The sequence below is a fragment of the Schistocerca gregaria genome, chromosome 3 (genome assembly GCF_023897955.1).
Source record: "Schistocerca gregaria isolate iqSchGreg1 chromosome 3, iqSchGreg1.2, whole genome shotgun sequence".
In the NCBI taxonomy this organism is placed as follows: domain Eukaryota; kingdom Metazoa; phylum Arthropoda; class Insecta; order Orthoptera; family Acrididae; genus Schistocerca; species Schistocerca gregaria.
In genome coordinates, this window is record NC_064922.1 from 59,764,356 (window position 1) to 59,779,641 (window position 15,286).

Below are 15,286 nucleotides of genomic sequence, written 5' to 3' on the forward strand. Positions count from 1 at the left end.
AAAACATAAAATTAGAAGTTTAACTCTTCTATTAACTTTTCTCAAAAAATTTCACTAAACAAATGAGATAAATAAAATCTTTAAACCAACAAAGAAAATAAAAAAATTCAAAGATAAAGGTAAAAAACTTTTTCAAGCTAAGTACATTAATTTATCATAACGGAACCGTGGTAATGTTCCACGAACCCAAATAAAACCAAAAGATATAATAGCAAGCTTAATAAAAAATATAAAAGAATAAAAATCACCGCCCAAAAAAATTAAAGCCAATAACATTCTTATGAAGACAATTCTAGTATATTCAGCTAAAAAAATTAAAGTAAAACCACCCGCACCATACTCAATATTAAATCCTGAAACTAACTCAGATTCCCCTTCAGCAAAATCAAAAGGAGTACGATTAGTTTCAGCTAAGCAAGAAGCAAAACAAGCTAAAGCTAAAGGAAAAGAAATAATAATAAATCAACAATAAAGCTGATAGTTTATAAAATCAAACATATTAAAACTACCAATTAAAATAATTAAAGACAATAAAATTAAAGCTAAACTAACTTCATAAGAAATTGTTTGAGCAACAGAACGACGAGAACCTAATAATGAATAATTTCAATTAGAAGATCAACCAGCAATTATAACAGTATAAACACCTAATCTAGTACAACATAAAAAAAATAAAAATCCATAAGAAAAAGAACACATATAAGTTAAATAAGGAAAAATTACTCAAACGGCTAAAGAAATCATTAAATTAAAAACAGGGGAAAAATAATAAAGTAGGTAATTAGATATAATAGGAATTGGCTGCTCCTTACAAATTAACTTAATAGCATCTCTAAATGGCTGAGGAATTCCAACAAAACCTACCTTATTTGGACCCTTTCGAATCTGAATATAACCTAAAACCTTACGCTCTAATAAAGTTAAAAAGGCAACACTAATTAAAACACAAATAACCAATAAAAGAAAATTCAAAATAAATATAAATAAATCATAAAGTATCAATACTATTTGTAGAAAAAATCTACATAAATGAATTCTAAATTCAACACATTAATCTGTCAAAATAGTAAATAAATTAATATTAATCAATATAACAAAAAATATTTTAACCATATGGTCCTTTCGTACTAATATGGATTAACAATCTTAGGATAGAAACCGACCTGGCTCACGCCGGTCTGAACTCAGATCATGTAAGAATTTAAAGGTCGAACAGACCTAATCATTGGGCTCCTGCACCCAAAATTTTTCTTAATCCAACAACGAGGTCGCAATCTGCTTTGTCGATATGAGCTCTCAAAAACAATTACGCTGTTATCCCTAAGGTAACTTAATCTTATGATCATAAATTATGGATCAAAATAACAAACATAAATAAATGATATAATAATGAAGAGTTTATCTATTCTTCATGTCACCTCAACAAAACATCATCATTAAATATAGAAAGACAAACAAAAAACTATAGAAAAGTAAAATGTCAAGCTCTATAGGGTCTTCTCGTCCTAAAGAAGAATTTAAGCCTTTTGACTCAAAAGTTAAATTCAAAAATTTATTAAGAGACAGTTGATTTCTCGTCAAGCCATTCATTCCAGCCACTAATTAAGAGACTAATGATTATGCTACCTTTGCACGGTCAAAATACCGCGGCTCTTTAAAAATACGCTCAGTGAGCAGGCCAGACCTCAAAATATAAACAAGAGGACATGTTTTTGATAAACAGGCGGAAATCAATTTTGCCTAGTTCCATATAATAAGTTCACAAGGTAAAAATTTCATACAAATAAATATACTAATTCTATCATTATTACAAAAATTTTAAAATTAAATTAATAATCTTAATAAAAAACCTAAAATATTTATAAAATCAAAATAAAAAATAATGAACTAAAACGTAATCTTAAAGATAGCTGGTTTAAAGCTTACTATTATATTTCTATAAAATAAATTATAGGTTATTAACTTCAAAGCTTATCCCTTAAAGAATAAATAAGTTAATATTTTTACTTAAAAAATTAAATAAAGACAAATAACTTTAAAAAATTAAATTTTTTCTTAATTGGGAAACGATTAACATCTCATTTCTATAAATAATTTAATAATAACTATGATACATTAACTATAAATTATTTATAAATCAACCCAAATCGAGACAAGTAAAATAAATACTAAAATTTTGATAAACCCTGATACAAAAGGTACAATAAATAAAATCTACTTAAAAAAATTTAAAATAATATTTCATAAAACACTTACATTACCAATAAACTATAATTTAAAAAATCAATTCTATAAAATATACTAAGACAAAAATACAATAAAATTATTTATATTAAATAATTAAATAAACAAAAAATAAATATAATAAAATATAATAAAATAAATAAAATAAAATAGAATAATCAATAATGAGAGCGACGGGCGATGTGTACACATCTCAGAGCCAATATCAGTTAAATTAAATAAATTAAATTACTATCAAATCCACCTTCATTAACAGTATTTCACTATCAAATCAGTTATAAACAAAAATCTATTGTAACCCACCTCCTCTTAACTATAAGCTGCACCTTGACCTGAAATATTTTATAATTATAAATCTTGAGAATTATAACTCTAAAAAGATTCTCTGATAACGGAGATATACAAACAAATAAATTAAGTAGAGTAAATCGTGTATTATCAATCATGGGGTAGGTTCCTCTGAATGGAATGAGATACCGCCAAATTCTTTGGGTTTAAAGACCTTAACTAATAGTACCCTGGTAAATATAATTAACATTTAAAATAATAGGGTATCTAATCCTAGTTTATTATTTAAATTTCACAGATTCATAAAAAGGGCCACAAATAAATTTTAACATTTCACCTTACAAATTTATATTTCAACCCTAATAATATAAACAACTGTTTTAACCAATAATATTCACTTGTATCAATCGTATAACCGCGGCTGCTGGCACGAATTATGCCGATACTAAATCAATTGCTAAATCCAAAATCACTTGATAATTAAATCAAATTACTGCAAAAAGAACATTTAGTCTAACAAAACTTACATATAATACAAAGAAAAAGTGAATAACAAGCAAGAATAAAACTTTTAAAAATAAAAAATAAGAAAATTTTAAATCTATTAATTCAGGAAAAAATAAAAGATTCAAATATTTAAAGAAAAAAAAAGAAAAAAACCACAAACATTAACAAAAAAAAAAAGAAACGCCCCTATGTATGACCACAACAACTTCTCTATTATATATAATTAAAGATTAATATGGAACATGTATAGCAATAATGTATTATATTCTTCCTTATTTAATCTTTCTTTTCACTAATAAATAATGAAAGATTAAATAATATAATAAATATATTTTATACAATTATGTAATTTAATATAATATGTTATTAATATGAATTCTTTTTTTTATATTAAGTTAACTTTCATATATATTAGTTAAATAATCTAATTATAGATAATTTACATAATTATATTATTATAATTAAAATAATTATTTATATTAATTATAATATTTTATATTTAAATTAATAATTTTATTTATTATATCCAATTATAATAATATTAAATATTAAATTACATATTATTATATATATTATATTATAATAACCTATTTTAAGGGGGTGACCCAATTCTATATCAACATCTATTTTGATTCTTTGGACACCCAGAAGTTTATATTTTAATTCTACCGGGGTTCGGAATTATTTCACATATTGTATGTCAAGAAAGAGGAAAAATTGAATCATTTGGAACATTAGGTATAATTTATGCTATACTATCAATTGGACTAATAGGATTTATTGTATGAGCACATCATATATTTACAGTAGGAATGGATGTTGACACACGAGCATATTTTACATCAGCAACAATAATTATTGCTGTACCTACAGGAATTAAGGTATTTAGATGATTAGCTACATTATATGGAACTAAATTCAAGTTCAATCCACCATTATTATGAGCTCTAGGATTTATTTTCCTATTTACAATTGGTGGATTAACAGGATTAGTATTAGCAAATTCATCACTTGATATTGTATTACATGATACATATTATGTAGTAGCCCACTTTCATTATGTATTATCTATAGGAGCAGTATTTGCAATTATAGGAGGTGTCATTCAATGATATCCACTATTTACAGGATTAACTATAAATAATACATGATTAAAAATCCAATTTACAATTATATTCATTGGAGTAAATTTAACATTCTTTCCTCAACACTTCCTAGGATTAGCAGGAATACCTCGACGATACTCTGACTACCCAGACGCATATACATCATGAAACGTAGTATCAAGAATTGGGTCTACAATTTCTATTGTAGGAATCATTATATTCATTGTAATTATATGAGAAAGAATGATTACAAACCGAGCAATTATATTTAGAGCTAACATAAGAAGATCAACAGAATGACTACAAAATAACCCTCCTGCAGAACATAATTACTCAGAATTACCATTAATCTCTAGATTCTAATATGGCAGATTAGTGCAGTAGATTTAAGCTCTACAAATAAAGGTTTGACCTTTTATTAGAAAATATTTATTAATGGCAACATGATCAAATTTATCTCTTCAAGATGGAGCTTCACCATTAATGGAGCAATTATCATTCTTTCATGATCATACTATGGTCGTATTATTATTAATTACAGTAATTGTAGGTTATGCCCTAAGTTATATATTATTTATTGCCTATACTAACCGTAATATACTTCATGGACATTTAATTGAAACAATCTGAACAGCTTTACCAGCAATTACATTAATTTTTATTGCCCTTCCATCATTACGACTATTATATTTACTTGATGATTCAGTAGATGCAATAATTACAATTAAAACCATTGGACGACAATGATATTGAAGATATGAATATTCAGACTTCATAGACGTAGAATTTGACACTTATATAACACCAGAACAAGACCTAGAAAATGATGGATTCCGACTACTAGATGTAGATAACCGAAAAATCCTACCAATAAATACAGAAGTACGAGTATTAACAAGAGCATCAGATGTTCTACACTCATGAGCAGTTCCTGCATTAGGGGTTAAAATTGATGCAACGCCAGGTCGGTTAAATCAAGGAACATTCACAATAAATCGACCTGGATTATTCTTTGGACAATGCTCAGAAATCTGTGGAGCAAACCACAGATTTATACCAATTGTAATTGAAAGAACTTCAGTAAATTTATTTATTAAGTGATTATCTAAGATAATTTAAGGAGTTAGTTAAAATAAATAACATTAGAGTGTCAATCTAAAGTAACTAAAAAAAATTAGTACACCTTGAAATTCATCAGATGACTGAAAGTAAGTAATGGTCTCTTAAACCAAATAATAGTAAATTAACGACTACTTCTGATGGGGAAATTATATCCAAATCCCTCAAATATCCCCTCTTATATGATTCTCACTATTCATTATATTTTCAGCTACATTAATCTTGTTTAATCAAATAAACTTCTTCTCATTTAAACCTAACCTTATTAAAAGAGCAGAAAAAGGAACAATTGAAATAAAAAACTTAAATTGAAAATGATAACAAATCTATTCTCAACATTTGACCCATCAACTAACATCTTTAATTTATCATTAAATTGAACTAGAACATTTCTAGGACTATTATTAATCCCATCACTATTTTGACTTACACCATCACGAATTAACATTATCTGAAATAAACTAAATTTAACCTTACATAATGAATTTAAAACACTTCTTGGACCAAAATCATTTAATGGAACAACATTCATTTTCATCTCAATTTTTATTATAATATTATTTAACAATTTCATAGGATTATTCCCTTATATTTTTACTAGAACAAGACATTTAGCATTAACATTTGCAATTGCCCTACCTATATGGCTAAGATTTATATTATTTGGATGAATTAACCATACTAATCATATATTTACACACCTTGTACCACAAGGTACACCGCCTGCATTAATATCATTTATAGTACTAATTGAAACAATTAGTAATGTTATTCGACCAGGTACATTAGCAGTACGGTTGGCAGCAAATATAATTGCAGGACACTTATTATTAACCTTATTAGGAAACACAGGACCATCTATAGCAATAAACTTAATCTCATTACTAATTATTGGACAAATACTTCTATTAATTCTAGAATCAGCAGTAGCAATAATTCAAGCCTATGTTTTCTCAATTCTAAGAACTCTATATTCTAGAGAAGTATATTAAACCTATGTTAACAACTCACTCAAACCACCCATTCCACTTAGTAGACTACAGACCTTGACCATTAACAGGAGCAATTGGAGCAATAGTCCTAGTATCAGGACTAGCAAAATGATTCCACCTATTTAATATTAACTTATTCATAATTGGATTTGGAATTACCCTACTAACTATAATTCAATGATGACGAGATGTAGTACGAGAAGGAACATATCAAGGATTACATACAGGATTTGTATCAATTGGATTACGATGAGGAATAATTTTATTTATTGCATCAGAGGTATTATTTTTCGTTTCTTTTTTTTTGAGCATTCTTTAGAAGAAGATTAGCACCAACAATTGAACTAGGAATACTATGACCTCCAATAGGAATTCAACCCTTTAACCCTATACAAATTCCATTACTTAATACAGCTATTCTTTTAGCATCAGGAGTAACAGTAACATGAGCACATCATAGTTTAATGGAATCTAATCCTACTCAAGCACTACAAGGATTATTCTTCACAGTGTTATTAGGACTATACTTTACAATACTTCAAGCATATGAATATTGAGAAGCACCTTTTACCATTGCAGATGCAGTTTATGGATCAACATTCTTTGTTGCAACAGGATTCCATGGTTTACACGTAATTATTGGAACAATCTTTTTATCAACATGTCTACTTCGACACTCAATAAATCAATTTTCACCAAGACATCACTTTGGATTTGAAGCAGCAGCATGATACTGACACTTCGTAGACGTAGTATGATTATTCTTATATATCTCTATTTATTGATGAGGTAGATAATTGTTTTTCTAGTATAAATAGTACATTTGACTTCCAATCAGAAAGCTTGATATAAATCAAGAAAAACAATTCTAATTCTATCAACAAGAGTTTTCATTAGATTTATTATTCCAATAATTGTTATAATCCTGGCAACAACACTATCAAAAAAATTAATTAATGATCGAGAAAAAAGATCACCATTTGAATGTGGGTTTGATCCAAAAAGATCAGCACGAATACCATTCTCAATACGATTCTTCCTAATCGCAGTAATCTTTTTAATTTTTGATGTAGAAATTGCACTAATTCTACCAATTGTAATTATTTTTAAAACTTCAGACATTATAATCTGAACAGTATCAACAATATTTTTTATTCTAGTTCTATTAGGAGGACTATACCATGAATGAAACCAAGGAGCATTACAATGAGCAGAATAAAGGGTTGTAGTTAAATATAACATTTGGGTTGCATTCAAAAAGTATTGATATTATCAATCAACCTTAAATAGAATAAGAAGCGAAATATTGCAGTCAGTTTCGACCTGGAAGATTGGTATGTACTACCCTTATTCTTATTAATTGAAGCCAAAGAGAGGCGTATTACTGTTAATAATATAATTGAACTATAATAGTTCCAATTAAGGAAATGTAAAGCCAATATGAAAGCTGCTAACTTTTTATATTAGCGGTTAAACTCCGTTAACATTTCTAAAATTTATATAGTTTAAATAAAACATTACATTTTCACTGTAAAAATAATATATCTATATTTATAAATACTTAAAAGTAAAAATACTTCCTTAACATCTTCAGTGTCACGCTCTAATTATAAGCTATTTAAGTAAACGAAAAACAATATATACCAAAATAAATATTCAAAAAATAAAAGTTAAATGATAAATCTTGAAATTAGAATCATATCAACCTTGAATATAACCAATTAAATAAATAAATAATCTATATAAACCTTGACCACCAAGTAATTCACCTCAACCATAATCAAATGACTTAGATGAATAATAACCTATTTTTAAAGGAATATATCTAATAAACTTAGTTGAAAGAAAAGGTATAAATCATATAGAACCAGCAAATCTAACAAAAGAAAGTATACTTAAAGAAAATAAATTATGAGAAAAATCAAAATTAGAAATAAGATAACCTAAATAAGCACCTAAAATAACAACTGTAATAGTTAAAAACTTTAAATAATAAGGTAAAGCAATCACATGAGGAATAGGAAAAATTAATCAAGATAAAAGACTACCACCAAAAACAGCAACAAACAATAGACCAATTATTCCAAATGAAATATAATAACCCTTATCATCAAAAGAAAATCTAGAATAAAAATTATTATCACCAGATATTGAATAATAAAACAAACGAAAAGAATAAGAAGCAGTTAAACCAGTAGAAAAAAAATAAAGAAAAAAAATTAAACAATTAATTAATCTTAAACAAACCATCTCAAGAATTAAATCCTTTGAATAAAATCCCGCTAAAAAAGGTATTCCACACAAAGATAAACTAGAAACATTAAAACAAACTGAAGTTAAAGGTATGAAATTAACTATTGATCCTATAAAACGAATATCCTGAGAATCCTTCAAATTATGAATTATTGAACCTGCACATATAAATAATAATGCCTTAAATAAAGCATGAGCCAATAAATGAAAAAATGCAAGCTTTGGATAACCTATAGCCAAAATTCTTATTATTAAACCAAGTTGTCTTAAAGTAGAAAGAGCAATAATCTTCTTTAAATCAAACTCAAAATTAGCGCCCAATCCAGCCATAAATATAGTTATACAACCAATTAAAAGTAAAAATCAACCACAATTATAAGTATCCAATATTGGTCTAAAACGAATTAATAAATAAACACCAGCAGTAACAAGAGTAGAAGAATGAACTAAAGCAGAAACAGGAGTAGGAGCTGCTATAGCAGCAGGAAGTCATGAAGAGAAAGGAATCTGAGCTCTCTTAGTTATAGCTGCTAAAACAATTAATATAGTAATGAGCTTTATTTCAAAAGAATTAGAAATAAAATCATAATAATAAATATAATTTCAACCACCAAAATTTAACATTCATGCAATAGAAATTAAAATAGCAACATCACCAATACGATTAGAAAGTGCAGTTAATATACCAGCACTATAAGATTTTACATTTTGATAATAAATAACTAAACAATAAGAAACTAAACCTAAACCATCTCAACCTAATAAAATTCTAATTAAATTAGGACTAATAATTAAAAAACCTATAGAAAGAATAAATATTAAAACAATAATAATAAAACGATTTATATTCTTTTCACCAGATATATAATCCTCTCTATAATAAATAACCAAAGAAGAAATATATATAACAAAAGATATAAAAATAAGAGCACCCTCACAAACAGAAAAAACTAAAAAAATAACAGGAAAAAAATAATCATAATCAAACTCAATAAGAAAAACAATAACTAACATAAATAAAGAAAGAACAATATATTCTAATCTCAAAAGAACCATTAATAAATGTTTACGTTTAGAAGAAAAAACATAAACACCAGCAAAATAAATCAATAAAGAAGTAAAAATAGAGAATATAAACATTAGTTTTAATAGTTTAAAAAAAACGCCGGTCTTGTAAACCGGAAATAAGTCCAGCCCCCACTTTTAAAACTTCAGAGGTGGAAAAGCTTCCATCATCGGTCCCCAAAACCGGTATTTTAAATAAACTAACCCCTGAAATGATCAAAATAATAATTATATCATTATCAAATGTAATAAATATTAATTTTATTAAATTAAGACACCCAATATCAATAATGCTTTTTATTATCCTTCAAACCTTCCTAGTTGGATTAATAACAGGAACAATAATAGAAAGATATTGATTATCATATATTTTATTTTTAACATTTCTTGGTGGTATACTAGTATTATTTATTTACATTACAAGAATTGCATCAAACGAAATATTTCAGCCTAAATCAATCACTATAATTATTATATTAATAATGTGAGTATTTATCATATTAATATTAATTATTCTAGATATATATATATTTATAGACTTTTTCAAAAACACCGAAACTATAAATATTGATAATTCAATCAATTATCAAGAAATAACAATATCTTTAGAAAAATTATATAATAGACCAACATTCATTATTACAATAATAATAATAATTTATTTATTTTTAGCACTACTAGCAGTTGTTAAAATCACCAATATTAATCAGGGACCTATTCGTAAAATAAGATAATTACTAATGAATAAACCCTTACGATTAAGACATCCTTTAATTAAAATTATTAATAACTCTTTAATTGACTTACCTGCCCCAACAAATATTTCATTTTGATGAAATTTTGGATCCCTATTAGGGTTATGTTTGGTAATTCAAATCGTAACTGGACTATTTTTAGCTATACATTATACATCAAATATTGAAATAGCATTCAGTAGTGTAGTACACATCTGCCGAGACGTAAATAATGGTTGAATTATCCGAACCTTACACGCATATGGAGCACCTATATTTTTTATTTGTATTTACTTACATGTAGGTCGGGGAATTTACTATGGATCTTATATATATATACATACCTGAATAATTGGTACAGTGATTTTATTTTTAGTTATAGCAACTGCATTTATAGGATATGTCTTACCCTGAGGCCAAATATCTTTTTGAGGTGCAACAGTAATTACTAATTTATTATCAGCAATCCCATACTTAGGAACAGATTTAGTCCAATGAGTATGAGGAGGATTCGCTGTTGATAATGCAACATTAAATCGATTCTTCACATTCCATTTTGTATTACCATTTATTATTGCTGCTATAGCAGCAATTCATTTATTTTTTCTTCACCAAACAGGATCTAATAATCCTCTTGGACTAAATGGAGATATTGAAAAAATTCCATTCCATCCATACTTTACCTTTAAGGATTCTATTACATTTGTAATAATAACATCATTATTAATTATACTATGTTTAATTAATCCTTACCTATTAGGAGATCCAGATAACTTTGTACCTGCCAACCCATTAGTAACACCAGTTCACATTCAACCAGAATGATATTTCCTATTTGCATATGCAATTCTACGATCTATCCCTAATAAGTTAGGAGGTGTTATTGCATTATTTTTATCAATTAGAATCTTAATAATTTTACCATTTTATAATAAAACACCATTCCGAGGCATTCAATTTTACCCTATTAATCAAATTTTATTCTGAATTATAGTAGTTGTTGTATGCTTACTAACGTGAATTGGTAAACGACCTGTTGAAGAACCTTATATTATAACAGGTCAAATCTTAACAATTATTTACTTCACATATTTCTTAATTAATGTCCATGTCGCAAACGCATGAGATAAATTAATTAAGGAATAAAGTTAATTAGCTTAGGAAAAGCATATGTTTTGAAAACATAAAATTAGAAGTTTAACTCTTCTATTAACTTTTCTCAAAAAATTTCACTAAACAAATGAGATAAATAAAATCTTTAAACCAACAAAGAAAATAAAAAAATTCAAAGATAAAGGTAAAAAACTTTTTCAAGCTAAGTACATTAATTTATCATAACGGAACCGTGGTAATGTTCCACGAACCCAAATAAAACCAAAAGATATAATAGCAAGCTTAATAAAAAATATAAAAGAATAAAAATCACCGCCCAAAAAAATTAAAGCCAATAACATTCTTATGAAGACAATTCTAGTATATTCAGCTAAAAAAATTAAAGTAAAACCACCCGCACCATACTCAATATTAAATCCTGAAACTAACTCAGATTCCCCTTCAGCAAAATCAAAAGGAGTACGATTAGTTTCAGCTAAGCAAGAAGCAAAACAAGCTAAAGCTAAAGGAAAAGAAATAATAATAAATCAACAATAAAGCTGATAGTTTATAAAATCAAACATATTAAAACTACCAATTAAAATAATTAAAGACAATAAAATTAAAGCTAAACTAACTTCATAAGAAATTGTTTGAGCAACAGAACGAAGAGAACCTAATAATGAATAATTTGAATTAGAAGAACAACCAGCAATTATAACAGTATAAACACCTAATCTAGTACAACATAAAAAAAATAAAAATCCATAAGAAAAAGAACACATATAAGTTAAATAAGGAAAAATTACTCAAACGACTAAAGAAATCATTAAATTAAAAACAGGGGAAAAATAATAAAGTAGGTAATTAGATATAATAGGAATTGGCTGCTCCTTACAAATTAACTTAATAGCATCTCTAAATGGCTGAGGAATTCCAACAAAACCTACCTTATTTGGACCCTTTCGAATCTGAATATAACCTAAAACCTTACGCTCTAATAAAGTTAAAAAGGCAACACTAATTAAAACACAAATAACCAATAAAAGAAAATTCAAAATAAATATAAATAAATCATAAAGTATCAATACTATTTGTAGAAAAAATCTACATAAATGAATTCTAAATTCAACACATTAATCTGTCAAAATAGTAAATAAATTAATATTAATCAATATAACAAAAAATATTTTAACCATATGGTCCTTTCGTACTAATATGGATTAACAATCTTAGGATAGAAACCGACCTGGCTCACGCCGGTCTGAACTCAGATCATGTAAGAATTTAAAGGTCGAACAGACCTAATCATTGGGCTCCTGCACCCAAAATTTTTCTTAATCCAACATCGAGGTCGCAATCTGCTTTGTCGATATGAGCTCTCAAAAACAATTACGCTGTTATCCCTAAGGTAACTTAATCTTATGATCATAAATTATGGATCAAAATAACAAACATAAATAAATGATATAATAATGAAGAGTTTATCTATTCTTCATGTCACCCCAACAAAACATCATCATTAAATATAGAAAGACAAACAAAAAACTATACAAAAGTAAAATGTCAAGCTCTATAGGGTCTTCTCGTCCTAAAGAAGAATTTAAGCCTTTTGACTCAAAAGTTAAATTCAAAAATTTATTAAGAGACAGTTGATTTCTTGTCAAGCCATTCATTCCAGCCACTAATTAAGAGACTAATGATTATTCTACCTTTGCATGGTAAAAATACCGCGGCTCTTTAAAAATACGCTCAGTGAGCAGGCCAGACCTCAAAATATAAACAAGAGGACACGTTTTTGATAAACAGCCGGAAATCAATTTTGCCTAGTTCCTTATAATAAGTTCACAAGGTAAAAATTTCATACAAATAAATATACTAATTCTATCATTATTACAAAAATTTTAAAATTAAGTTAATAATCTTAATAAAAAACCTAAAATATTTATAAAATCAAAATAAAAAATAATGAACTAAAACGTAATCTTAAAGATAGCTGGTTTAAAGCTTACTATTATATTACTATAAAATAAATTATAGGTTATTAACTTCAAAGCTTATCCCTTAAAGAATAAATAAGTTAATATTTTTACTTAAAAAATTAAATAAAAACAAATAACTTTAAAAAATTAAATTTTTTCTTAATTGGGAAACGATTAACATCTCATTTCTATAAATAATTTAATAATAATTATGATACATTATCTATTAATTATTTATAAATCAACCCAAATCGAGACAAGTAAAATAAATACTAAAATTTTGATAAACCCTGATACAAAAGGTACAATAAATAAAATCTACTTAAAAAAATTTAAAAAAATATTTCATAAAACACTTACATTACCAATAAACTATAATTTAAAAAATCAATTCTATAAAATATACTAAGACAAAAATACAATAAAATTATTTATATTAAATAATTAAATAAACAAAAAATAAATATAATAAAATAAATAATCAAGATATCCTGATTTGCACAGAAAAATTTTCAGTGTAAATGAAACACTTTACTAATAAGTTATATCTTGAAACTCTTCCTAGATACACTTTCCAGTACATCTACTATGTTACGACTTATCTCATCTAAATTGAAGCTACTTTAAAATAAAATAGAATAATCAATAATGAGAGCGACGGGCGATGTGTACACATCTCAGAGCCAATATCAGTTAAATTAAATAAATTAAATTACTATCAAATCCACCTTCATTAACAGTATTTCACTATCAAATCCGTTATAAACAAAAATCTATTGTAACCCACCTCCTCTTAAATATAAGCTGCACCTTGACCTGAAATATTTTATAATTATAAATCTTAAGAATTATAACTCTAAAAAGAATATAATTAACATTTAAAATAATAGGGTATCTAATCCTAGTTTATTATTTAAATTTCACAGATTCATAATAAGGGCCACAAATAAATTTTAACATTTCACCTTACAAATTTATATTTCAACCCTAATAATATAAACAACTGTTTTAACCAATAATATTCACTTGTATCAATCGTATAACCGCGGCTGCTGGCACGAATTATGCCGATACTAAATCAATTGCTAAATCCAAAATCACTTGATAATTAAATCAAATTACTGCAAAAAGAACATTTAGTCTAACAAAACTTACATATAATACAAAGAAAAAGTGAATAAACAAGCAAGAATAAAACTTTTAAAATTAAAAAATAAGAAAATTTTAAATCTATTAATTCAGGAAAAAAATAAAATATTCTAATATTTAAAGAAAAAAAAAGAAAAAAACCACAAACATTAACAAAAAAAAAAGAAACGCCCCTATGTATGACCACAACAACTTCTCTATTATATATAATTAAAGATTAATATGGAACATGTATAGCAATAAATGTATTATATTCTTTCTTATTTAATCTTTCTTTTCACTAATAAATAAAGAAAGATTAAATAATATAATAAGTATATTTTATACAATTATGTAATTTAATATAATATGTTATTAATATGAATTCTTTTTTTATATTAAGTTAACTTTCATATATATTAGTTAAATAATCTAATTATAGATAATTTACATAATTATATTATTATAATTAATATAATTATTTATATTAATTATAATATTTTATATTTAAATTAATAATTTTATTTATTATATACAATTATAATAATATTAAATATTAAATTACATATTATTATATATATTATATTATAATAACCTATTTTAAGCTAAAAACATAAGTAGCTATAATCCTAGGTAAATAATTGCATTAAAATAATCAATTGATAATGGTAAGATGAACTTATAATACTTTAATTTCATTTAAATGTAATATTTTAATATAAATTATTTATTATATATATATATATATATATATATAAAAAAATAAAATGAGCAGG

General features: G+C 25.6%; 2 protein-coding genes and 3 long non-coding RNA genes across 5 annotated transcripts in view; 3 read left to right on the plus strand and 2 right to left on the minus strand.

Moving 5' to 3' along the window:
- Nucleotides 1-15,286, plus strand: part of LOC126355112 (uncharacterized) — a 165,988-nt gene that overhangs the window by 85,353 nt on the left and 65,349 nt on the right. The window lies entirely within an intron of this gene.
- LOC126355104 (NADH-ubiquinone oxidoreductase chain 5-like) overlaps nucleotides 1-15,286 on the plus strand; it is a 111,605-nt gene that overhangs the window by 70,544 nt on the left and 25,775 nt on the right. The gene's annotated exons all lie outside the window — the stretch shown is intronic.
- LOC126355108 (uncharacterized) lies at nucleotides 1,068-13,254 on the minus strand. The gene is made up of 2 exons (XR_007565440.1): nucleotides 13,171-13,254; nucleotides 1,068-1,684 (listed from the first exon to the last, which is right to left on the minus strand). It is a non-coding gene; the product is annotated as an uncharacterized LOC126355108 (long non-coding RNA).
- Nucleotides 1,678-13,305, plus strand: LOC126355111 (uncharacterized). The gene is made up of 2 exons (XR_007565443.1): nucleotides 1,678-1,766; nucleotides 13,253-13,305. It is a non-coding gene; the product is annotated as an uncharacterized LOC126355111 (long non-coding RNA).
- LOC126355102 (NADH-ubiquinone oxidoreductase chain 5-like) lies at nucleotides 8,254-9,416 on the minus strand. The gene has a single exon (XM_050005294.1). It carries the CDS (start codon nucleotides 8,837-8,839, stop codon nucleotides 8,288-8,290), a length of 552 nt encoding a protein of 183 aa, XP_049861251.1. The 5' UTR covers nucleotides 8,840-9,416; the 3' UTR covers nucleotides 8,254-8,287.